We start from the raw sequence: 25,173 nt of genomic DNA, 5'->3' as shown, positions 1-25,173 counted from the left end.
GCATAGAACTCTAGGGGGATAGAGCAAGGAAAGTTGGGGACCCTACTTTGTCACCTTTAAATCTTTGAGTGCCATCAGGAAGTTTTGCTTCCTAGAGGGATGTAAAGTGTCAGTTAAAGTAGACAGAGATAAGCTTCAGACAGTCCATTTATATACACCCACCCACCCCCCCCACACACACATGCATATACACCTCACCACACACACACACACACACACGCACACACACACACATTTGTGGCCTGGGAAATACTAAGTTTTATTCACCCTTCACTTTCCAGAGGAAGGAGAGATATTTTTATCTGTCAGAAACATGATAGGACTATTATATATATATATATATATATATATATATATATATATATATATACACACACACATGTGTGTGTTTGTATATGATAAATCATAAATTATTTTATGCCTTAAACCAAACTAGATTTCCCATTTATCTGGTATACTTCAGGGAATCTCAGCCTTCTGGTTTTAAGACTTCTTTACCTTATTAAACATTATTAAGGAACCCCAAAAAGCTGTTATTTATGTGACTTATGTCTATTGACGTTTACCACATTAGAAATTAAAACTGAGAGGGGGCGCCTGAGTGGCTCAGTCGATCGAGTGTCTGACTTCGGCTCGGATCATGATTTCTTAGTTCGTAAGTTCGAGCCTCGCATCGGGCTCTGTGCTGACAGCTCAGAGCCTGGAGCCTGCTTCGGATTCTGTGTCTACCTCTCTCTCTCTGCCCCTCTCCTGCTCATGCTCTGTCTCTCTCAAAAATGAATAAACTTAAAAAAAAATTTTCTAAGAAATTAAAACTGAGAATATCTAAAAACATGTATTTATTCATTTTTAAATAATAAGCCCTTTAATGTTAATATAAATATCATATTTTAATGAAAATAGCTATATTTTTCAAAATAAAAAATGAGTAAGAAGAGTGGCATTATTCTGCAGTTTTATAAATGTCTTTAATACCTGGCTTCATAGAAGATAGCTAGATTCTACTATTTGCTTCTCCATTTGATCTGTTTCAATATCATATGTCATGTAATCTCTATAAAGCTCCATTGTGTACTCATGAGAAAATAAGAATAAAAAAGTCAAATAACATCTTAGTATTATGATGGATGAAAGTAGATCTGACCTTGTGAACTCCTGAAAGGGTCTTAGGGATTCCAAGGGTCACCAGACCACATTCTGAGAACTGCTAATGTACTGTGTACATTGGTCTATAATTCGTATAGGTCATATTGATGAAGAAGCACAGGTAGTTATGAGTGTGGTACCTGGAGCCATATTGTCTGGGTCTGAATCCAGCTTTTCCAATATTCATGGTATGGCCACGAGCCAGTTGCAAGTTTCCTTGCCTGTAAAATAGGAGTAATAGCTGTACATCTCACAGTGTTGTTGAATGGATTAGAACTGTGTAAAGGTTTAGAACAGTGCCTGAGGCAAGGAACAGTTTAATAAATATTAGCTGCCTTTACTATTATATTTCTATCTAAGAATCTCTTGTAGATATTTAAGACAATCTACACATACAGGTGTGAATGATGCATTTTTTGCCAAGATTTTTGGCTCTACCCCTTCTCTGGAATGTCACCATCAGGTATAAAAAGTCCTCAAGCTCAGATTCCCAAAAATACTAATATCGGGCTCTTCCGCAGATCGGCCACCTTCACCCTGGGTGTGCTAAGGACATAGTAGTGACCATGAAGTCCGAAGTGCCCATCAATCTGAAGAAGATGGGGGTCAAGTGCAAGCTCTCCAGAATCACGTTTCAGCTCCCTGCAGACCAGGTCCCTGATTGGGATGACCGCATGCGCACAGTCAAGTGGGTGGATGTGCTCAGAAACACACCCGGTTCTTTCGCTGCAAAACGAAAGGTGAGGGGGGACATCAGGTACAAATCTGACCAGGACTGCCGTGGCTGGTGGTGCCTGCTGCTCTCCGGTTCAGTGTCTCATCATTTCCTTCCTTCATGGAACAAAAAAAAAAAGAAAAGTTTGTTTCCCATTCTGCATGACCTTGGTTTGACCTTGATTTCAGAAGTAACAAACTGAACTGGCAAGCATGCCACCTGCCAGCCATGCAGCCCACACATCTTGACCCAAACCGCTTTAGTTTAAGTCTGGATGCCTCATGGAGCAAGTTCTCTCACCATCAACAGCATCAGGGTTAGACTTTCAGCTATTCCCTTTTTCTGTCTGTGTCCAGAATTTGATTAGTTATAATCTTTGGTTCATGACAGAATCTCATCTTTGGTCCATGCGTGTCCCTCTTTCAATTAGTCTTTGGCTGGTTTCTTTTAATAATGTAATAAACAGAGATGAACTCACACTCGGTGTAGGAAGTAGAACATGAATTACCTGTGTGCTTCTCACCCATTCCATCCCCCTGCTTCCCTCTTAGACATAATCACAATCCTGAATCTTGTTTACTCATTCCCTTGATTTTTAGTTTTTCTTTCTTTTTCAACCTATACATTCTATTTTTTAAATATCATTTATTGTCAGATTGGCTTCTATACAACACCCAGTGCTCATTCTAAAAGGCATACCGTTTTGTTGTAGTTTCTAACTTTTAGTTTTTAAAAAACGGTTACTGCCTGTGATCCATATTGTTTCATGTGGGTATAGTGTACCCATTTCACTGCTATATAAAATTCCATTATTACTTATCATCCGTTCTTCTTTTGAAAATTATTTGGTGTTTTCCATTGTGTACAATGTTGCTGTGAACACTATTATTCATGTCAAATGGTGTTCAATTGCAAAAGTTTATATTCCTAGAAGTGGAATTGCTGAGTCATAAGATATGTGAATTTCAGCTTTCCAAGATAATGCCCGTGTTCTCCAAAGTCACTGTACCTATGCACACTCCTATTGGCAGAGGGATCTTACTGATCCACATTCTCTACACAACTTGGCATTGCCAGACTTCTTGATTTTTTTTTCACTTAAATGAATGGGAAATGGTCTAATTTGGGATCTACTTTGCATTTCCCTAACCACTGGTAAAGATGAATATGAATGACTTCATGGCCTTACTAGTCATCTCTTATATGCCTTTTGCCTAGTTTTCAATTATGATGCCTGTTCTTTGTATGAGTTATTTTATTTTTGATAAAGTTTACTATTCCTTCCTATTATGACTCCAAATGTCTTCACCAAAATTAAAGCTTATCTTTTCACTTTCTTTGATGTATCTTTTGATGAACAAAAAATATTCTTATTTTTAATATAGCAAAATTTATTAATCTCATCTTTTACATATTTTGTGTGTGTGTGTGTGTCTTCTTTTTAAAACCCTTCTCTACCAGGGAAGAAAAATATTCTTTTTTTTTTTTTTAGCTTTAAGAATTTTGCTTTTTGTATTTAAGCTCTTGGCCCACCTGGATTTTATGTATGGTATGAGGCAAGGATCCAATTTAATGGTTTTCCATGACCTGGCCAAATCCCTTTTTTGTTTAGCCCTTCTGTTTCCTAGTGATCTGCCATGACTCCCTTATCATCTAAATTTCATATATGCCTGGTATGTTTCTTGTCTCAGTATTCCACTTCATTGTCACTTTGTCTATCCCTATGCCAGTTTTACCTTGCCTTAATTTCCATAGCTTCATAATCAGTCTTGATATTTCCAAGGGAAGTCCCTCTCCCATACTGTTTTGTTCTGAAGTATTTTCATTATTCTTGGTCCTTTATTTTTCTATCTAATTTTGGAATCCACTTACCAAGTTCTGTGGAAACCCTGACTGAAACTTGATTGGAATTGGATTGTATCTGTAAGTCCGTTTAGGAAGGATTAACAATTTTACAATATTAATTTGTCCTTTCTATTAGTGAGTTTTATCTGTATATTTATTTAGGTCTTTTTTAACTTTTTTTTTTTTACTTCCATTTAGTTTCTTTACTACTATTAGGACTTCTCAGGTTTTTTATTTTTTCTTGAGTCAATTTTATTAAGTTATTGTTCTATGAATTTGCCCTTCAACTAAGTTTTCATATGTATTTTCATAAAGTTATTTATAATGTTTTCTTATCATCTGTTTAAATCTATAGGATCAGTGGTAGTGTCCTCTTTTTAATTTTTGATATCAGTTATTTTTATTTACTCATTTTTTTCTTGATCCATCGCCCTGAAGACTTTTTAAGTCATTCCACATAAACATCATTTGGCTTTATTAGCCCTCTCTGTTCTCAATTTATTTTCTCTTTCATTAATATCTGTCCCTAATTTTATTATTTCCTTTCCTCTACCTTCTTTATAGTCCATCTAACCCCCAAACTAATATTCTCTGTAGTCCTGATGCTCTTAGTAATTTGTTTCCTTTCCCATATAGGAATCATTTTAGGTTTACCTTAATCATTTATTCTGGAACTGGAATCATTTATTCTGTAAGTTGGTGTTAATTTGCATGGGTAAAATACTGTTACCGCCCACCCCTTTATTCTTGTGAGTCAGCTAGCTCTGCCTTTGTTACAGGTGATAGAGACGGATCCTGAGCCTGTTCACTCAGTAGTAGAAGAAAACTACCGAGAACTGCATCTTCAGATCAGTGCCAATGTGAATTTTGCTTCATATCAATGCGAAACAAGCAATGTGCACTTTAAAGAAACACTGGTTTACCAGACCCGAGTATTTGAGTGAGTCTTTGAAAGCCCCCCAGCACTCACAGAGAAGTTCTTTCTATTCCTTTATCAAATACTTCTTCAATGTTTATGACAGCATATACCAGGCATCATAGCTATGTAGCATGCACCAGAGGAACTCTAGGGATGCAGTGAAACATTCAGATCCACAGAGCTATTAAAGTTCACACCTGAAATCAAGATATAGGCCAGGAAACACAGTCCACCAGGAGGGCAGCATCCGGCCATCAGCTTCAGTAGGGATGGTCCTTGAAGCAGTCCACACCACCACCCAGTAACCATTCTTTTCTCCCCAACTCCAGGTGACAATATCCACACTAGTAGGAATGGGTCCATCTTAGCTCAGAAGCCCCACAGTCAACAGAAGCCAATACTCCTCATAAGCACCCCATAGGTATAGCTTCCATGATCCTTATAAGAGACATGCCCAATTACAAGAGTCACTACACTCACAGAACCCCAAAGCTATAGCTTCCCTCCAGGGAATCATAATTCCCTCAAGACCAGATGCAATTTACCAATTAGGGGTCATGTTAACTCTAAACAATGTTGCCTAATAATACAGCTGATATTTCTCCTTTATCAGGTTTCCAGGGAAACAGCTAGAAAATTTATTCAAAGTCAAAATTGTCCTTAGAAGGAAAAGGGTTATGTTAACTCACATACAAGAATATAAGGATGTCATGGGTCCCCCTCTTAAAGAGCTCATGGGGGGAATGGGTGAAAATAGGTGGTTGCAGTATGGTGTCCTGTGTATGCTGTGAGAGTACCTAAAGCAGATGGAATATCAGGGAATACTTCCCAGATGAAGCAGTGCCCATTCTACAGGATGATTAGGAGATAGCCAGGTGAAGAAGTGAGAAAAAAGGGGCCTTCTAGACAGAGAAAGCGGCATATGCAAAGACAGAGAAAGACCATTCTTTGAGAATTATGAGCACAAAAATGTAAACCACTGACATTTCAACTTTGTAAAAATTGGTAACTAACTTGTTCAACTCAGTTTGCATTTGTTACACTTTTAAGTTTTCAAAGTATCATAGAACCAAAAGAAATAAGGGAGGAAGTGGTACCTTCTGTTGATAGCCATTTCACTTAAAGCTGGGGTTGGCAAACTATGGCCCGAGGACCAAATCCAACCAGCTGCCTATTGTTGTAAATAAAGTTTCTTTTGACCCACAGCCACATAAATTCATTTATGTGTTGTCTATGGCTGCTTTGATACTACAACAGCAGAGTGAGTAGTTACTACAAACACCGATGGTATGCAAAGCCAAAAAACATATGCTGTGTTGCCCTTTGCAACAACAACAAAAAAAAAAGTTTGCCAACTCCAGTCTGAACTAAGAACTTTTTTGTCAAGAGTATTCTGTACCACCAAGATTTCTCCACTTTATAAATATTGTCTTTAGGATAGTGGCCAGTGCTCATACTTTTACACAATAAACATAAGCCCTGAGGTCAAAGCACTTGACTTTGGGCATACCTGCACAGTCTGCCTGGATCAAATAGTGGAGATCTGATCCTTACACCCTCCCCTAGACCTACACCCCCCTCCAAACTCAACTCCAACTACTTCACTAAAATTAGACATTTGTGTTTTCTTCTCTAACATAATCATTTTCCTGTATCAAGGCCTCATCCTTCTGCTGTGATTGCGATCAAGTTTAAAAATGATTCCAGAAAAAGCTTCTATTTCCTGGTTCTTGTCTTATATGCAGGGAAACTTGAGGCAAGAAAAGTCTCTACTCATTCAGAATTTGAGACAAGTCTCAGTCAATGAAGGAATTTCAGGCAGGGGTCAAATGGCTTCCGACCACAGGGACATTGTTTCCAGTGGGAGATGTTTCAGTAAGGGAGGGACTGGAATTTGCACCTAAAGAAAGTGCTGTCATAGAAAACACATTTTGATTCCTCTCTCATGGGAATTTTTCAGAATTACAGCAAACTCATGCTGAGAGCTCATTGCATAGGGTGCTGGTACTGTGCCAGATGATTTAAAGTGCTAAACATTTGAATATTTTTACTTTTAATAGTAAATAGTGTTTTAGAAGGAGATATAACTAGCACAGCAAATGCATGATGTCAGACAGAATGCTTAAAACTTGCCTTTTGAAGAAATGTTTAAGAAACACAGTGACAAAGTAACAGTTTAGATGATGTGTAGACAGGAAAAAAATCATCGACAGCACATTTCTCAAATCCATTCTCTGATCTGTCTGCAGGTTTGAACTGACTAATTCAGGAAATGTGCAGCTGGAATTCAATTGGGTCTCAGAAGAGACTGCAAAGGCTGTCAGCTTTGCAATGCCAGATAACCAAGGTAAACACAATGATAGGAAAACTCCAGGGCTTGAACCGAGTCCCCAGTTAGTAGGAGAGCCTTGTTCATGGAGAAATGAGCACTGGTCCAACAGCTCCCTCAGTAGCCAAGGAGAAGCAGAGCAAATGTTTCATGGTGTCTGCAGAGCCAAACAGGCCTGAGAAACTCAAGAGCTGACCTCTGTCCTCCTGGAGCCTGGAGCCTAGAGCCTGGCCCTCCATTAGGCCAGCACCCCAGTCACTGACCCCTAGGAATCTTGTCTTTTAGGCCTTAACCTCTTGGGAGATTACAGACCCTTGCAGAAACTGATGAAAACTATGAACTTTCTCCCTGGAAAATACACACCCATACCGAATGTGATATATATGAAGCACTTGGAAAAAGACTCAACACTTGGTGGACAAATATTCATTGCTGTTGTTGCAGTTTTGGAGATTCGCAGACCTTTCAAATGGGCCCCCAGATTGTGAACCCCTACTTTCAAACAATGATTCTCCAAAAAATTATATTCACAGCCCGTTATTCTTGAGGCAGAAGACCCACAGACCTCTCTTTGGCCCACCCCCTGAGCCAAAAGGAAACAACTTTGAAAAATTTATAGAATTAATAGAAGTATTTTTCATGAGTCTCCTGTGAGAAATATGAGCCAATCCCTTACCCTTAGTGCCCAAAGCTAAGGATTTCTGGTGGAAGAGGTGAGCCCACAGAGGGACCTGTGAGTGGGCTGCCTTCCACCTGCCCTCCCACTGCAAATACAGAATATCATTGGCTCTCTGTTTTGCCCCCAGGTTCTTCTCAAAAAGACCAATTTAGCCAGGGCACGCTGCACACGGTCAGTACTCTGGACAGCGCCATGGACCACTGGAATGAAGTTCCCCCCATGCCCTTCTCTGTGGAGCCTGCCTCAGGCATTGTGCCTGTGGGCAAAACTCAGAAGCTCAAAGTGAAATTCTCCCCGCTGGAAGTTGGAGACTTCGAGAGCAATCTCTTCTGCCAGTAAGAAGATGTGCTCTCCAGAGCAAAACTCCACATCTCCTACCCTCTCTTCTGTCCCAGCACCACCATTCTTTCCAGCCCCGGGCCCCTCCATAGCCCCCTGATTGTCACATTTCCCATTGGGAAGATTCAGAAAGGCCAGGATTTAGAAGATAAGGAGAATTTTTTCTTTTGTATTACTCACCAACACTCTCTAGACTCTTCCTCCTGCCTATTACGCCCTTCCCAGCCACACACAGGATTCCACTGAGCAACAGAATGGCTGACAGACAGGTAGGTTCCAGTCCTTGGGCAAATATGAACTTAGGAAAACTTTCTTACGCCTTTTCTGAGACTTGGTCTCCTCATATGTAAAATGGAAATAACAATACCCACCTTGTACAGTAATCATGAACATTAAGTGAGTTAAATCAAGTGAAGACTTAGAACAGTACCTGGCACACAATAAGCACAATAAACATTACATAGCCATGGTGGTGGACCTGATACATAGGTGAGGAATAGAAAGGGCCCAGACCCAATTCAAGAAATCCAATCCAATAACATTTAGCAAGTCCATGATGTGTTAACCACTCCCATGAAAGATCCATACAGAACACTTACCTTACAGAGGAATTGTGTAAAATATGGTATGGGGTGGCAGAGACCTATGTGAGCCATAAAAGCCTTGTGGAGCCACTGCTATCACACTGCAGGGACCCGTCCCACACCTGGGCCTAAGCTTGGTGCTGGGACTAGAGGTCTACTTACATCCAGTTCACTTTCTCCAAGGAGCTCAGGATACTCATTTAGAATTTCTGTGTCAGTTTTCATACCCCACTAGATGCCTGTGAGAGGGCCCAGAGGGCAAGACTCTGTGCTCGTTTTATAGCAGGGAAAATTTCTCACCACTGCTGGAGGGAATAACTTGGGGCCATACTTAGATACAGAGAAAGAACCAGAATTCATCCTCCTCATACTCAGCCCATTCATGCATTCATCCACTCAACAGTTCATGAATGAACACCTACTATGTATCATGCACTATTCAAGGCATTTATATTATGTTGTTGACCAGGATAGACCCAGTCTCTGCTTTCATGGAGCTCACGTTCTGGTGGATATAATATTCATTTCCAACCAACTAAGGAAGTGGTGATTCATCTAAAAATGAATAAGAATAATCTTATCCTCACAGGATTCCCAACCTGCCACCTGGAGAGCAAGGCCCAGTCCTTTCAGCAAAAGGGCGGAGCCTTTTGCCCTTCTGCCATTTTGACCTAAAACACTCAGACTATATCAGTGGTCATCGGCGCAACCCAGATCTCCAAGGACCTTCTGGTGCGGCTCTGGATTCAAACACCCGGGTGATTGAGTTCACCAGCGTGGGCATAGGAGGGAAGAATATCCGGTAAGTTGCTTATGGTTTGCATTGGTTCTTATCAGTGAGTCCTTCTAAAGAACTTAGAGGAAGAATTCAGAGAAGTCAGTGAGGTTAATTCCTAGAAGCAGGCTTGAAATATTGGGGTTGGACTTTAGAGAAGTCCATAGTAAGGAAGTCTATAGTAAGGAAGCTGAATTTGTCTCCTTAGTTTTGACACTGGGGAAATATGGAAGACATAAAAATGTAATCCCTGACCACCACCTTAACCACAGAGGGTCGGTCATTGGGACAGAAGGGCCCTGGATATCATTATTCCCAAGTCCAGAACTCTAGCCATAGTTTGCCCCTCCCCCCCCAAATGAAGTGCAGTTTTTATTTCTTCACAATACTTCACAAGTTCAGTATTCATTGTGGTAATAGAGTATGCAGACAAGTCCTGATTCCCAGATAGGGGGACTGTGCTAGGGAAGGTCCTAAGAAAGTTTCTCTAATTCTTCAAGCCCCATTTCACTCTCTGCTATCAATTCTTCCCCCTTGGCCAGGACTTTTACAATCCTGAACCCAACTAATAGCACCTACTCCTTCTCTTGGATCTCTGAAGAAACTGAAAGTCTCCAGAACCCTCCAGCCTTCACATGCCTTACAGAGAAGGGCTTCATCCACCCTGAAAAGAAAGCGGAGGTATGTGTGTGTGTGTGTGTGTGTGTGTGTGTGTGTGTGTGTGGGAGAGAGAGAGAGAGAGAGAGAATCAGGACCACTTGACTCAGGGCATTGATCATCTTCTCCCCTTCTGCATAGCAAGTGTGCTGTAGACCATAGAGTGAGGGAGGACAGCCTAAGGGTGCATCAATCAACAAGTATTTCTTGAGCGGCATATACGTTAGGCAATCCTCATGAACAAGACAGAACTGAGCTCTCTTGGGTGGCTGTAGAGAAGTGAAAAGGTCTAGTATTTGCAGTTTTAAAAACTGAAATTATTAAAGCAGGAAAGAGGAGCTGGACACTAATACCTGCAGACTCTAGGACTCATAGATTACTCTCTGAAGACTTATTTTTTCCCGAGGGACTGACAGCAGTAAAAGGATACAGATGTATTTTTACTTGGTCGGGCCACAGGGTAAAACAGAAAAGTGAGTCATGTCTCACAGCATAGTCCTCGTGTTTACACAGTGGTACAGGGTAGAGTCATACCTAAAGAAATGTGATCTCACTGGCCAAAACAGATCTATGGGCCTGTATCCTGTAAGTTCTGCAGAGAATCTTGGAGGCAGAAATAAATTCATGAAACAGAAATCATGCATTCAAATGCTTTCAGGAAGGTCACACAAATGAATGGAGCCAGCCAAGGGGACAATGATAGGGACTGCTGAGCACCAGCACCAGCTGGCGATAGTGCTTCTCTGTCAGATGACCACCACACAGACAAGTTGCCAGTGTTGCCAGTTCTCCCAAACTTTTTGTGAAAAGCCAAAATTCCATATTTCTATTGAAATCTCTCTATTTTTACATGTCAAACAAAGACATGGTGTGAAATATGGCAGCACAGTCATCAGAGGCTGTGATCGGGCTAGACCTCCTTAGGACGACCTGTGGCAGGGCAAAAAAACATTGATATTGCTGGAACAGGCAAAATCACATGCCTTCACAGTAGAAAGGTAGACAGTAGAAAGGTAGAGATGACCTGGTAATGCCAACCATTGTAACCACAGCACCAGTAAGCCTCCAATGGCATGTGGAGTATGCAAACAAATGTCTTTACCACTCTTTTCCAAATGGTCTTCTTAGATTGTCTTCCAGTTCACGCCTTTCCATCTGGACATCACAGAAGCCTTCTGGACTTTCTTAATCCCTGAACACAACATCACAGTCCCTTTCCTTCTGGTAGGCAAAGCCACCGACCCTCTCATCAATCTGGACAAGTCACATCTCAACTTCAGTTGTCTCCTCATTGGTAAGGCTTCCCTGTTGGTTTATGTTTAGACTTGGCATGACCTCTCAGGGTAAGGGGTAGGACTGACCCCACAATGAGCTCTGGGAGCAGACTTGGGTGGGGAACTTTTTCTGGTACCTTCCAGAAGCATGTCAGAGGTCTTCTATCACTATTCACAAAGCCGTAAATTATTTGTCTTTCAATCTGATTTCCATCAGGTATCTTCTAAACCCACACATTAATAACCTAAGGAAATATAGGAGACTTGCTACAAATCACACTTGTTAGATTCCTTGAAGGCCTGGACTGCCTATGTTCATTTCCAGAGGCTCATGTTATCCCCATCTTACTTGTATGTGCCTCAGAGCATGGCTGTATTTGTATGCCTCTCAGTATGAGTCACAGTGGTCAGATTTCTCTGCCATCCTTTCATGCATTCATTCAGCTCAACAAAATATTACTAAGCCCCTTGTGTGACGCAGGCACTCTCTTGTGAGCTGAGAATGCCATGGATAAAGCCACAGTCCCCACTCTCATGGTGGTTACATTCTAGTAATAGGAAGTAGACTACCAAAAAAGAAAAGATACAGCATGTCTGATGTTAATAAGTGTTGTAAAGAAAAATAAAGCAGGGTATGGAGGACAAAGAATGCCAGTAGGCAATGGGGAAGTAACATTTGATCAGAGACCTGAAGGAAATAAAGGAAGTGATTGCCAGGTCCCTTATCACATGGATGTGGGGTGTGTGTGTGTGTGTGTGTGTGTGTGTGTGTAAAGTATAACTAAAGCCAGAATATATTTTAGTAACTCATTAGATTTTTATATTTAGACAAGTAATATTCTTGTAATAAGTCAATCATTCTGTTATATAAGGAAATTTTTAATGTCTCTCCATCCATCCTTTCCATCAAAGGAAACCACATTAACAGTTTTTTTATGTAATACTTCCATACATTTCTTATACTGATACATATAACTAGGTGGGAGGAGTATGGTGTTTTGGAAGGTTTTGAACAAATAAGTGGGCAAGTTAGCATAAGAATAATAACAGCAGTCTTAACTATATAGAAGACACACTGATGTTCACCAGAGGGGAGGAGGGTAGAGGGATGGTGATGAAATAGGTAGTGGGGATTAAGGAGTACACTTGTGATGGGCACCAGGTGATGTATGGAAGTGTTGAATCACCATATGGTACACGACTCTAATATAACACTGTATGTTAAATAACTGGAATTAAAATAAAAAATAAGAGAATAGAATAAACAAATAAATACAGCAAGACAAACAGGATTTGATCTAGGAATGTAACAGTGGTGCATTTTAGTATGATTATATCAACAGATTAAAGAACAACCATGTAATGAATGATATGAATGTACACTAAAAAGTGATTGCTAAAATTCATCATTCTCAACAGAAATTTTAACAGTAAGATAGGAATAGAGGGAGAAACTTAAGTAAAGAAGACTAACCAAAATTAAGAGGCAAATATTATCTTGTAATAAACTACTAAAACTGCTGCAGTTAAAATCAGGAATTAGGCAAAGATGCTTGTTATTACTGAATACTTTCTTAGTGGTTTAGCAAATACAATAAAACAAGAAAATTCAGTAATTGGCATAAACATTAGGGGAAAAGAGACAAAACTATCTCATTTGCTGTTCTGGTGACCTCATACATAGAAAACCTCAAGAGGCTCAAGAGAAAAGCAAAACAAACCACTAGAATCAACAGGATAATTTAGTAAGTGACTGGATGCAAGACAATTATGTAAAAATCAATAGTTTCTCTTTCTTTTAGCAATAAGCACCTAGAAACAGAAACAAAAAAATCCATTCAATATTGACAAAACCTATATAATATCTAAGGATAAATGTAACAAGAAAAGCACAGGATCTATATGAATAAAACTATAAAATCTTATTTAAATGCTCCCAAAACAAGATTTGAACATTTACCAGTTCTCTCAAAATTAAATGCAAATGCAATCAAGTTCCAAGCAGAGTCCCAACTGGTGTTGCCAGATAAAATACAGGATGCACAGTCAATTTTGAATTTCAGATAACAATGAGTAGGGGTTTTTTTTTTATGTCAGGATAAGTATGTCCCATGCAATATTTGGGACATACTTATACTAAAAAATATATGTACCCATACTAAATCTGGCAACCTTAATCCCAAAAGGATTGGGGGTGGGGGGATATTGGATAAAATGATTCTAAAGTTTATATGGAAAAAAACAAATGTTGTACAATAGTCAAGGAAAGTAAGAAAAGGCAAGGTAGTGACAGAAGATGTATTAGGGCCCTGTCAGGACCCTCATGACATTCCTGAGCTCTGATGCAAAAGAGTTCAATGCAGGGACTATTTACAAAGATTGGGACTGAGTTAAGGGGCCTACTAGGGATGGTGAGGCCCTCATTGACAAAATTAGGAAGGCATTGGGTCCAAAGGAACAAGGAGAGAAAATAGTATCATCAGAATCACCTAGGACAGCTGTGACCAAGGCAGAGGAGCCACCTAGCAGGAGCAGGCCGTTGATAGAGTAAAGTTCTAGAAGGAAGAAGTGGAATCCTCCTGGGTGGGAAGGTCACTTGTAGAACAGAAGGAAGGAAGAGAGGTGGTCAAAGACTGAAGAGCTTGGGAGAATAGAGAAAAGAAGGTGAAGGATTTCTTCTAAGGAGGTTTCCTCTTGCCTGAGGAGCAGTATCTGCCCAGATACTTTAGGAGCAGGTATGAGGTCTTCACTGAGGGCTGATGTTTCCTCCTCAGGCAGAGAAGCCAGGGAGACCGTGCATATCATCAACAAGGAGGAGCAGGGGTTCCATTTTGCCTTCCAAGACAACTCCCGATATTCTGAAGGTTTCAGCAACAACCTGGTCATATGTCCCATGGAAGGTTGGATCCCACCACTGTCCAGGTAAAGAAAAGGTTCCCCAGGACTACACCCTCCCAAGGTCGTAGGGGTTCCAGGCCTGCCAGGAGGATAAGCTTTCCTCAGAGTGCTGCTGCATGTCGAGATTAATGTTAACAATCCCATCTCTGTCCTACTATTTCTCATTGTTCATTTTCCTGATAAATTGTAAAGCCCTGAGAACTTTAAGCCCTTTTTCTCAGTGTTTTCTCTCATGCTTATATTCTTTTCCTTGATATCTACTATGTTTGTGAACTCATAAGGCAGTGCCCTACCTTGTCTGGCAAACCTTCAAAACTCATCATAATTTGAGGTGGTGATACTCTTTCCTCATAGTGTGTGCCAATCCACTGGGCTCATAGTCTTTGGCAGGTTTTAGCAGGTTGGCCTAGTCAGCTAATCTGCTGTCTTCTTCCCCAACCAGGTTCCCAATTGATATTTTCTTCACACCAAAGCAGGAAGGAGATGTGAACTTTAATTTGATCTGCAATGTGAAAAAGAAAGCCCACCCTCTGACCTTAAATGTCAAGGCTGAGGGCTACACTATGAATGCAGAGGTCAAATGCAAGGACAGGACTGGCTTGATTACTCTCCTGACTCCCAACCAGACTACCATTATCAACTTCTATGAGGTAAGAGTGTGAGAGAGCACTGACATCTCTCTCTCTCTCTATCTCTCTCTCTCTCTCTCTCTCTCTCTTTCTATCTGTGTGTGTGTGTGTGTGTGTGTGTGTGTGTGTGTGTGTGTCCACTCAAGCTGGGAAGAGCAGTATAAGTGAATGTTAGCTGAATCTCACTGTTTCAAATGCCAGAGAGACCAGGAGAACAGAAACATGCCAGGAGCAGCTCCATCCTCCAAATATATATAGTTTTAATGTGAAAACATTTCTTGTTTTGTTTTTCAGGGGTAGAGAGATGGTAGGAAAGGAAACAATGCTTGTATTACACATACAGGAAGGATGTTTGATTACCAAGGGAGGTCTAAGAATTAAATTGCTATCGTACTCTTCAGGTATGAGAGGCCCCCAACACCTCATAGCTCTGGCTGGAATACTTGACCATATTAAGCTAAGGATACTCAACTCACTGACATCATCTGCCATTCCTATTTCCCAAAGGATATTTTCCCCCAACGTGTTATGTATCCTGACCCGAGAGAATGGAACCATGGTTTGCATTCATTCCATATACTACTCTGTTCTCTGTCTCTCAGGTGGAGTTGAATGAATGTGTTCAGTGTGAACTCAGCTTTATCAACACTGGAAAGTTCAGCTTCAGCTTCCAGGCAGAGCTATCTGGCCCCAAAGCCCTGCTGCAGTACTTGGACTTTTCACCCATTGATGGCAGTGTGGATGTGGGGCAGAGTGTGCACGCCACCTTGTCTTTCCAACCACTTAAGAAGTGTGTCTTGAAGGGCCTGGAACTCAGAATCAAGGTGAGACCATTTAATATTGCCGGACACTGGAAGCACTCACAGCACTCTGTCTTGAAGGATTAGTTCTCCTGTGTGCTCCTTGTCTTCTCCACTCTGCCAGAAGCTCCTGGAGAGCGGTTGTGTTGGAGATAGTCCCATAATCTCTAGTATAAAGGCCTCATTCACAGTTGAGGTGCCTGGTGAGTGGCAGTTGAAAAGCGGTTCACCATCCATGCACTAGAATACCATGCAGCCATTCAAATGAACAAGGGAGACAGATGGGAGATGGAAAGAAAGCAAGAGAGACAAAATATGTATAACATTTTCCAAGATAAGCTATTGAATGAAAACCAAGGAACTGTGATGTCCACAGTAATGGCTGTGTCCTATGGTGTTCTTCCGCAAAAAAAAAAAAAAAAAACCAGCAAAATCAACTTTTTTAGAACTCTCAAAATCAACCAAAGGCTTGCAACAATCCTAGGAGCATTTATTCAAGAAAAATAGATGTACTGTGTATATATGCCACATTTTCTTTAGTTATTCATCCATCGAAGGACAATTAGGTTGTTTCCACATCTTGACTACTATGAATAGTGCTACACCAAACATGAACATTAACAAGTGTTAATATCTCTTGAAAATTCTGATTTAAATTCTTTTGGATAGCACAACCAAACAAAGACACCACAAGAAAACTACAGGCCAATATCCCAAATGAACATAGGTGTAAAAATCCTCAATAAAATACCAGTAAAGCAAATCCAACAATACACTGAAAGGATCATACACTACGATCAAGTGGGACTTATCCCTCAGAGCAAGGGTGGTTCAACATACAAAAATCAATTAATGTTATATCTGACATTAACAGAATAAAAGATAAAAGTCACATGAGCATCACAATAGAAGTGGCAAAAAGCATTTGACAAAATTCATCACCAAAAACTCTCAACAAACTAGGATTAGAAGGAAAGTACCCCAACATAATAAAGGCCATATATGAAAAGCTCACAGCTACCATCATATTCATCAGTGAAAAGCTAAAAGCTCTTCCTCTAAGATCAGGAACAAGGCAAGGATGTCTACTCTCACCACTTCTATTCAACAGAGTACTGGAAGTCCTAGGCAGAGCAATTAGGTAAGGGAAAGAAAGAAGATGCATCCAAATCAGAAAGGAAAAAATAAAATCCCTGTGTGCAGACAACATGATCTTCTATGTAGAAAACCCAAAAGATTCCATTAAAAAATCTCTTAGAATTAATAAAATAATGAAGTAAAGTTGCAGGATACAAAGTCAACAAACAAAAATCAGTTGCTTTTCTGTACACTAACAAGAAACTGTCTGAAAAGAAAATTAGTGGGAATGCAAGCTGGTGCAGCCACTCTGGAAAACAGTATGGAGGTTCCTCAAAAAACTAAAAATAGAACTACCCTACGACCCAGCAATTGCACTACTAGGCATTTATCCGTGGAATACAGGTGTGCTATTTCAAAGTGGCACATGCACCCCATGTTTATAGCAGCACTATCGACAATAGCCAAAGTATGGAATATATATATATATATATATATATATATATATATATATACACACACACACACAATGGAGTATTTATATAATATACATACATACAATGGAGTATTACTTGGCAATCAGAAAGAACGAAATCTTGCCATTTCCAACTATGTGGATGGAACTGGAGGTATTATGATAAGTGAAATTAGTCAGAGAAAGACAAAAATCATGACTTCACTCATATGAGGACTTTAAGAGACAAAACAGATGAACATAAGGGAAGGTAAACAAAAATAATATACAAACAGTGAGGGGGACAAAACAGAAGAGACTCATAAATATGGAGAACAAACTGAGGGTTACTGGAGGGGTTGTGGGAGCGGGGGTGGGCTAAATGGGTAAGGGGCACTAAGGAATCCACTCCTGAAATCATTGTTGCACTATATGCTAACTAATTTGGATGTAAATTTTAAAAAATAAAAAAATAAAAATAAATAAAATTAGGAAAACAACTTCATTTAATCCATGGAAAAGGATTAAATTATCAGGAGTAAACTTAACTACGGTGGTGAAAGACTTGTATACTGAAAACTATAAAACACTGATGAAAGAAATTAAAGACACCAACAAATGAAAAATATCCTGTGTTCATGGATGAGAAGCGTTAATATTATTAAAATGTCCATACTGCCCAAAGCCTTCTATAGATTTAATGCAATCCCTATCAAAATCCCAATGGCATTTTTTTTTTTTTTTTACAAAACAGAAAAACAATTCTACAACTCATACGAGACCACAAAAGACCACAAATAGCCAAATCAGTCCTGAGAAAGAAGAACAAGGCTAGGGACACCACACTTCCTGATTTCAAACTATATTACAAAGCTACCAAAATCAAAATAGTACAGTACCAGCATCGAGACACATACATAGACCAATGGAACAGAACAGAGCCCAGAAATAAATGCACACATACATAACCAACAGATCTTTGACAAGGGTGCCAAGTATACACAATGGAAAAGGAGAATCTCTTCAACAAATGGTGCTGGGAAAACTGGATATTCAGATCCAAAAGACCTGTAGGACCTGAAACCATAGAACTCCTAGAAGAAAACATCGGGGGGAAGTTCATAACAACAGTTTGTCGGTGGCTTCATGGATATGACACTAAATGCACAGGCAACAAAAAACAAAATAGACAAGTGGAAGTACCTCAAAATCAAAAGCTTCTGCACAGCAAAAGCAACAGTCAACAGAGTTAAAAGACATTGTCTTTTTATTCATATCCTTAAGAAGAAGGCAACTGACAGTTAACCAGGAGGTATAGCAATTGGAATGAAGGTCAGTTTCTAGCCATTCCATAATTTAGATGGACATTAAGTCATAGCACAGTCTAAAAAAAGTTTGGTTTTTTTTTTTTTCAATTAGAAAAAAGCAAAGCTGTAAAACTCTGAGCCTGGAACTCGGGGGCAGGCTTGTAGCCATCTTCCCTGAGAAGTGCCATCCCTTTTCAGAACTGTCTTTTTTCAGAACATTTGTGTCTTACGGCAAAAAGAAACATCACACATCATAGTACCTTCCTGCTCTACTTGGCATAAAAGTTTAAGGTGGTCAATTTTACTCCTTTTCAGGGAATCAGTCACCAAATGCAAAGACTTTAAAAGCCTAAGCCTTAATAAGAAACTGTTTTTCAATTTATGAAGTCATTTAGGAAATCTTGTACCAATGACTATTATGTTTATTCTAATGATGTTTAGAATGAGTAGTGGATATTTCGTTTTAAATCAATTATCAACTTAAGAAATTTCATGTTATAAAAAGTTTTTGAAGAGCAGAGTAAGTTCCTGTCCCCTCAGGCATGTGTATCATCTTATGGAGAATTCAGAGGTGACCCATATTCTAACTTTCCACCCTTTCACCCTTGACATATGGGCCTTTGACCTCATTCTTGTCCTTTCCTGGTCACAAGGTGGCCATCCCACCTGCAACCCCATGTCTGCATTCAGAATGGAAACACGAGGCAAGAGCCCAAAGGCAAACACAAACAAGTAAACAGACAAATTTTCCCAGCAAGACTTTGCCTCTGTATTCAAAATAGGACACCCTCTTGTCTTCTTCTGTTTACATCCTGATGACCAGAACTGTGTCTGATGACCACCCTTGGGGGCAAGGAAGGATAGGACCTCGGGTATTTTCACCTAGGTCCCCTGGCAACTACTCAGAGTCCTGTTAATGAGGAAGCCTTGGGAAGCAGGTGTGGGGTGGTAACTGGCAGTCCCTGCCACTCCGCTCCGCTTTCAGGCTGACTCACTGATGTAGGAGGCAGCGTGAGGCTGGCCTGCAGACTGTCCCATTTTGCTTTGCAGGCCAACAGACTTCTAACCTATGAATCAGAACCCCTACAGATGGTGTCTTGGGACCCATTTTTTTTAAGCACTGACCACTTTCCTCCTTCACCTGAGGACCTGAGGAGTCCTTTGCTCACACCTCTAATCACCCTCCACCTGCATTTCTGCCTGCAGGTCAGCCACGGCCCAAAGTTTACATGCAGCATCTTGGGCTGTGCTGTGAGCCCGGCCGTTCATTTCTCCTTCACCAGCTACAACTTTGGGACCTGCTTCATCTACCAAGCTGGCATGCCCCCGTACAAACAAATGCTGGTTGTCACCAACAAGGAAGAAACACCCATGAGGTAAGCAGACTTTCCAGAGCTTCCAGATGATTCTGTAGCTCCTTGTGGGTTCTACAGCCTCCACATAGGTGAAGTCCTGCCAAAATAGAAAAAAGAAAGATTATGGGAAAAGTCAAACCCAGTTGGGCATGAATCCCGCGTCTGCTTTCCCTACCACTAATACTGACACTTGGGTAGCCAGGAGCTACTCTGCTGAAAATCTTGAAGTGAGGAGGGCAATGCCAGATGTAATGAAGGTGGAAACCGAGGCTTGGAGAATTAAAAAGTGACTTCCTCAGGCCATTACTTCGCAATAAATGACAGATATATACTGAGCCTAAGTCTTTTGATTAAAATCCGGCCTCTCTGCACCATCCCTATGTAGAATGTTCCAGTCCAGGTTTCTGGGCCTTATCCCAGACCTATCAAAACAGAATTTCCAGAGACTGGCCTGGAGACCTGTGTTTCCTCAAAGCTCTTTCCTAAAGGAAGGAACTGTTACACATCTGTGCTATCCAGTATGGCAACCTATAAGTACATAAAATACGCCTGGTGAGACTAAGGGACTGAATTTTTCATTTTTTAAGTTTCAATTCATTTGAATTTGAATTGCCACATGTGTCTAGTGGCTACCATATTGGACAGCACAGGCCTAAGTTCAAATCCCAACTCTTCCCTAGCTGTGTAACCTGGGGCACATGGTCTAACCTCTCCTTTCCTGGGATGGGGGATAATAATAGCTCCTCCCCTACAAGGCTATTAGGAGGGTTAAATTAGTTCATCTAGAGAAAGTACTTAGAATAGTGCCTGGACCATAGCAAATGCTCGGTTATGGTTATCTGCTGCTACTGCTACTGTTGCAGTGATGATAACTATTATCCTGAATGGTGAGTTACAAGAGTGTCATGTGATTTTAAATGCTAATTAAAAATCTTCCCTGCATGATTTAATTCAATCTGAGTCCTGTGTGAAGGCATTAAGTTCTTTTTATTGGCCTAGCTGGGCTCCTTCTCTAAATACCTGGAAGACAGACAAGAAAGTATTGTAATGGAGAACCCTAGGGCCTTCCTATGCACAGGTTGACCCGAGTAGACATGATCTTTGAAGATCCCATGTGGTTGAGCAATTAGTGACAATAAGAATGGCTCACCTTTATGGACTGTCTCCTCTGTGCTCTGTGTAGTACTGACTTAGTCACTCTATTTCATTTAATGCTCAAAACAACCTTATGAGGTTGTTAATGCTCCAAGCAACCCAGTTCTACAGATAAGGAAACAGAGGCCCAAATGAGCTAAGTAACTCTTCTAAGTTCTCACAGCTAGTTAGGGATAGAGCCTGGATCCAAACTCCTGTGTCTGAATCGGGAACATATACTCCTCTCCTCTGTGCTTCACCACCCAGTTACTTTAGGAAACACTTCCTTATAAGAGGGTACAAAGCCATGAGTGGCCTTTTCAAGAAAGAGGATAAATAGAGTGAAAAGAACCTTGAGCGAAGGGCCATGAGACTCTGTGTCTGAGGCCAGGTTCTGCCAGAATCTCAGGGTGTGATTTGGGGTAAGTAACTTGATTATGCCCAGGAAAGTATGGGCTGGATCACTGCTGAGGTCCCTTCTTCCATAGCTCCAGTGCAACAGGGCAGGAAAGCAGCTCACAGAGACAAGGGGACAGAATCAGTCTTTCTGGGTGTCTTAAATGTGTTTTTTGACCTCCAGCACAGGCTGGTACTGGAACCCTCTTACTTGGTAGACAAAATGGAAATACGTGGGCCTTCTAACTTACATACCTTCCTCCTGATTTTCTCTAGCTTAGACTGTCTATACACCAATACCGCATACCTCGAGGTGAACTTCCGTGTTGATGTGATAAAGCCAGGAAAGACACTGGAGATTCCAATCACCTTTTATCCTCGAGAAAGTATCAATTATCGAGAACTCATCCCCTTTGAAATCAATGGGCTCTCACAACAAGTAATTGAAATCAAAGGGAAAGGCACCGAGATGAAGGTACCAGACAGTTGGGGAGATCCTCAGCCATGGCAGCCATGCCTTTTTGCCCTCCCAGCCACCTTTGCCCCTCCCACTCTTCCCTCTCCACCTGTCCTGCCCCCAAGCTGCGTTGTCAGAGGCCAGCGAGTCCAACCCAAGGATGACCTGTCAAATCTGACTCGAGTGAACCATAGACCGTATTCAATATCAAACTTTACTATATCATAGGGTACAAGTAATCACAGGCATTGGAGAAACATCTTTTTCTTGGAAAAGTTTGAGACTGTCAGATGCACAATCCCAAGCATGTCTGTCTCTCACATTAGGGCATGTTTTGTTTCTACGTTTAATAGACAAGATCTGTTTTGAATAGCAATTCGTTTTAGATATACACACAGACATACATTTCAATTGTGGAACATCTTTCTTTAATGCCACATTGATTGATATTCTTGAGCCAGGCGCAGATCCCAGGATTATATTTGATTGTGGGCATTTCTTCTAAGTAGGTACTCCTAATGAAAGTCCTGCTGCTAATCCCTTTCTCCCCAGTGTCTGGTAAACATGTAAGGTGTCTGTTTGGTTGGTATATTTGCATTTTAATAGGAAATTTTAGAAGACTAAAGGCCTTCCAAGATGCTCAGGAATGCATGGGACATTTCAGCAACTGAGAAGGTGGGAGGGGTGTGTTCCTGGCAGCCTTCCCATCAAGCTAGAGGAATGACAAGACATTGCCACCTGGTGTTGTCTGTACCCAAGCCAGAGATGGGGTCTCTTCTGATATCACTGATCCGTTCACTTGTTCCTTCTGTCACTCACTCATTTTGCACCCATTTTGTGCTAGGTACTTTGGGGGAAATCTGGAGGGGACTTAAATGTGTTCTCTGACCTCCAGAAGCACAGGCTGCTGTTGGAGACTCTCACCTTTTTAGACACCATAGAAACATGCGGGCTTGATATAAAGAAAGTTGAAGGGCAGGGGGTGTGCCGTTTAGTGACTGCCTGAGTGGCTGCTGCTCATTGTGTGTCCATGCCATCCTGAGGGCGAGGCCCAGCCTGACCTTGATCTATCCAGGCCAACATTTTGATCAGTGCCTTAGATGAGGACTTGGAAGCGTGTCTACTCTTCCACCTCTGCCTCCACCATTTTGTCTGTGTGGCCCTCATCTGTCCCTGTCCAGCCCACCCCACAGATCAGCAAGCCAGAGCAATCACAAAACACACGTTTGATTGGGTCACTCCATGCTTCGCTGGCCTCCCACTTCTCCCAGCACAATCCCTGACCACCTCCAAACTTGTCTTCTCAATGTGCCCCTCTCTCCCAGCCACAGGCCTTCCTGGGCCACTCCTCTGACTCAGGGCCTTGCCACAGGCTGTTGTCTCCCCCCCCGCCCCGGGTGGCCTCCAACCCCATGCCCACCCTGACTCAAACAGACTAGATGGCACCCTTCCTTTAGCTCCCAGGGTAGACATGCCTTCCCCAGGGAGGCGGCCCCAGAACCCCCAGCCAGCTCAGACCCTGCAATATGTTCTCACAGTACCCTGAGCTTTTCCATCATGTCTCCTCATCCAGTTGTGATTATGTAGTTGCGTAGTAAGCTGCTTAGTGGATATTGTATGCACGTGTTTACCAGGTGAGTGAATGCCCATCCCATATGAAGAAGGCAGGACACTGACAGGAACCATCATTGCCTCACCAGGATAGATGTATGATAATAGTTTTTTTCAAGGAACTGATGAACCCTCCCTCTGTCCTCTCTTTCTGGTTCCACAGATTTTAGTCCTAGATCCGGTCAATAGGATTGTAAAGTTGGGAGCTGTCCTGCCAGGACAGGTTGTGAAAAAAATGGTTTCCATCGTGAACAATAGCCACGCCCCACTCACTTTTAGCCAGACAGTCCTGTTCTCGATTCCAGAACTCCAGGAACCCAAGGTTGGTGCCCAGGGCTCCCAGTGGGCTTCTTATGCTTCCCAGTGACATGGGTGACTAGATGACTGTGCTAGCAACACAAACAGCTCACACTTCTCGGGCATCTACCATGCACCAGGACATTCTAAGAGCTTCCCCCGTGCTACCTCTGAGCATCTTCACAAAAACAGTGTAGGGCTAGTACTGTTATTATTCTCATTTTACAGATAAGGACACCAAGGCTTAGAGAGGCTGCATACCTCGAAAAGGCAACAGAATGAAAGAGAAAGGGATGGGATTTGGTAGATCTGGATTCTAATGAATGTATATATCCTCATCGTTGGAAGCTTGAAAAATATGGAAAGACATAAGGAAAAACATTTTCGCCATAATCTCACACCCAGAAATAATCACTTGCAGACGACCACCTTCTTGCTGTATACCCACCTGGCAGAGAGACCGCAAGATCAAGCTTCTGGTGTCTCTTCTTACAAAGGCACCAGTCCCATTATGAGGATCCCACTCTCGTGACCTTATCTACCCCTAATTACCCCCTAAAGGCCTCATCTCCAAATGCCACTCACATATGAATTGTCAGCCGGTGGAGTGGGGGACACAATTCAATCTGTAGCAAGGTGAACACAATGTTGACTGGTCTGATGGAGTTCACAGTCTTTGGGGGTCACTGACACAGAAACAACTCCAGGACAGCCTAGAAACTGCAGAGGCAGGGTGTGAATTGGGAGGGGCTGCTCAGACGACAGCGGGGGGCTGTGGGAGGCCTCATAGGGCGGGAGGTCTGTATTGGGTTTTTGGGATGGAAAGGTGTCTCCAGGCAGACAGGTTGGGGAGAGGTGTGCTGGCAGGCAGAGCTACGTGTGCTTGAGGGGGGGGGTCTGTGCTTTTAGAAAGCTAGGTGTGATTGTGTAGGCAGGGGTGCTGTGGACCGTCCAGGGATTGCCAAATACAGAGAAACGGGCTGGGGAAGCTAGCCAGAGCAAGAGAGCCAGTGGCACCTCATCCCAGGGCCCATGGTGCTGGCCAAAGACAGAGGGCAGACTTGCTTCCACTTCCTCATTCATCCAAATCAAAATCCTCAGTGCCGCAGGGTCAGGGCCCCTGACCGTTGGGCTGAGCCGCCTTTGCCTCTTGAGGTGACGCGTTACCTGTACTGGCACCAACATTGTGGTGTTTGGAGAGCTCACGGAGACTGCTGTCCCTGCGTGGTTTCCAGCCCACTGTCTGCTGCCACAGTCCACCTGCTGGTGACCACACAGCACCCTGTACCCCAGGAAGCACGAGCCCGGAAGGAGCTTCGGCTTCCTGAAAGCTGATTTTGGTTGATTTCTACCAGGACAAAGGAGGCGGGGGGAGGGAAAACCATACGAATTTAAACAAGAGTTCTCAAGCTTTCGAAGACACGGGTCACTCAGGGCACTTTTGAAGATGTGAGCTCCAAGCTCTCCCAAAATTCAGTTGGAATGGGGCAGGACCT

At 41.9% G+C, this 25,173-nt stretch overlaps 1 protein-coding gene across 7 annotated transcripts in view; it reads left to right on the top strand.

The window, feature by feature from the left end:
• HYDIN (HYDIN axonemal central pair apparatus protein) overlaps nt 1–25,173 on the top strand; it is a 438,409-nt gene that overhangs the window by 389,144 nt on the left and 24,092 nt on the right. For all 7 annotated transcript variants that reach the window (XM_053211099.1, XM_053211098.1, XM_053211096.1 and 4 more), the window contains 13 exons: nt 1,668–1,886; nt 4,486–4,646; nt 6,875–6,972; nt 7,761–7,968; nt 9,146–9,358; nt 9,874–10,012; nt 11,117–11,282; nt 14,037–14,184; nt 14,603–14,810; nt 15,392–15,613; nt 19,634–19,803; nt 21,589–21,787; nt 23,544–23,702. In XM_053211099.1, coding sequence (XP_053067074.1) covers nt 1,668–1,886; nt 4,486–4,646; nt 6,875–6,972; nt 7,761–7,968; nt 9,146–9,358; nt 9,874–10,012; nt 11,117–11,282; nt 14,037–14,184; nt 14,603–14,810; nt 15,392–15,613; nt 19,634–19,803; nt 21,589–21,787; nt 23,544–23,702 — 2,310 coding nt within the window. The remainder of the gene's footprint in view (nt 1–1,667; nt 1,887–4,485; nt 4,647–6,874; nt 6,973–7,760; nt 7,969–9,145; nt 9,359–9,873; nt 10,013–11,116; nt 11,283–14,036; nt 14,185–14,602; nt 14,811–15,391; nt 15,614–19,633; nt 19,804–21,588; nt 21,788–23,543; nt 23,703–25,173) is intronic.

The sequence above is a fragment of the Acinonyx jubatus genome, chromosome E2 (genome assembly GCF_027475565.1).
Source record: "Acinonyx jubatus isolate Ajub_Pintada_27869175 chromosome E2, VMU_Ajub_asm_v1.0, whole genome shotgun sequence".
Taxonomy (NCBI): domain Eukaryota; kingdom Metazoa; phylum Chordata; class Mammalia; order Carnivora; family Felidae; genus Acinonyx; species Acinonyx jubatus.
Note: the sequence above shows the minus strand (reverse complement) of the source record. Positions and strands in the feature narration are given on the sequence as shown.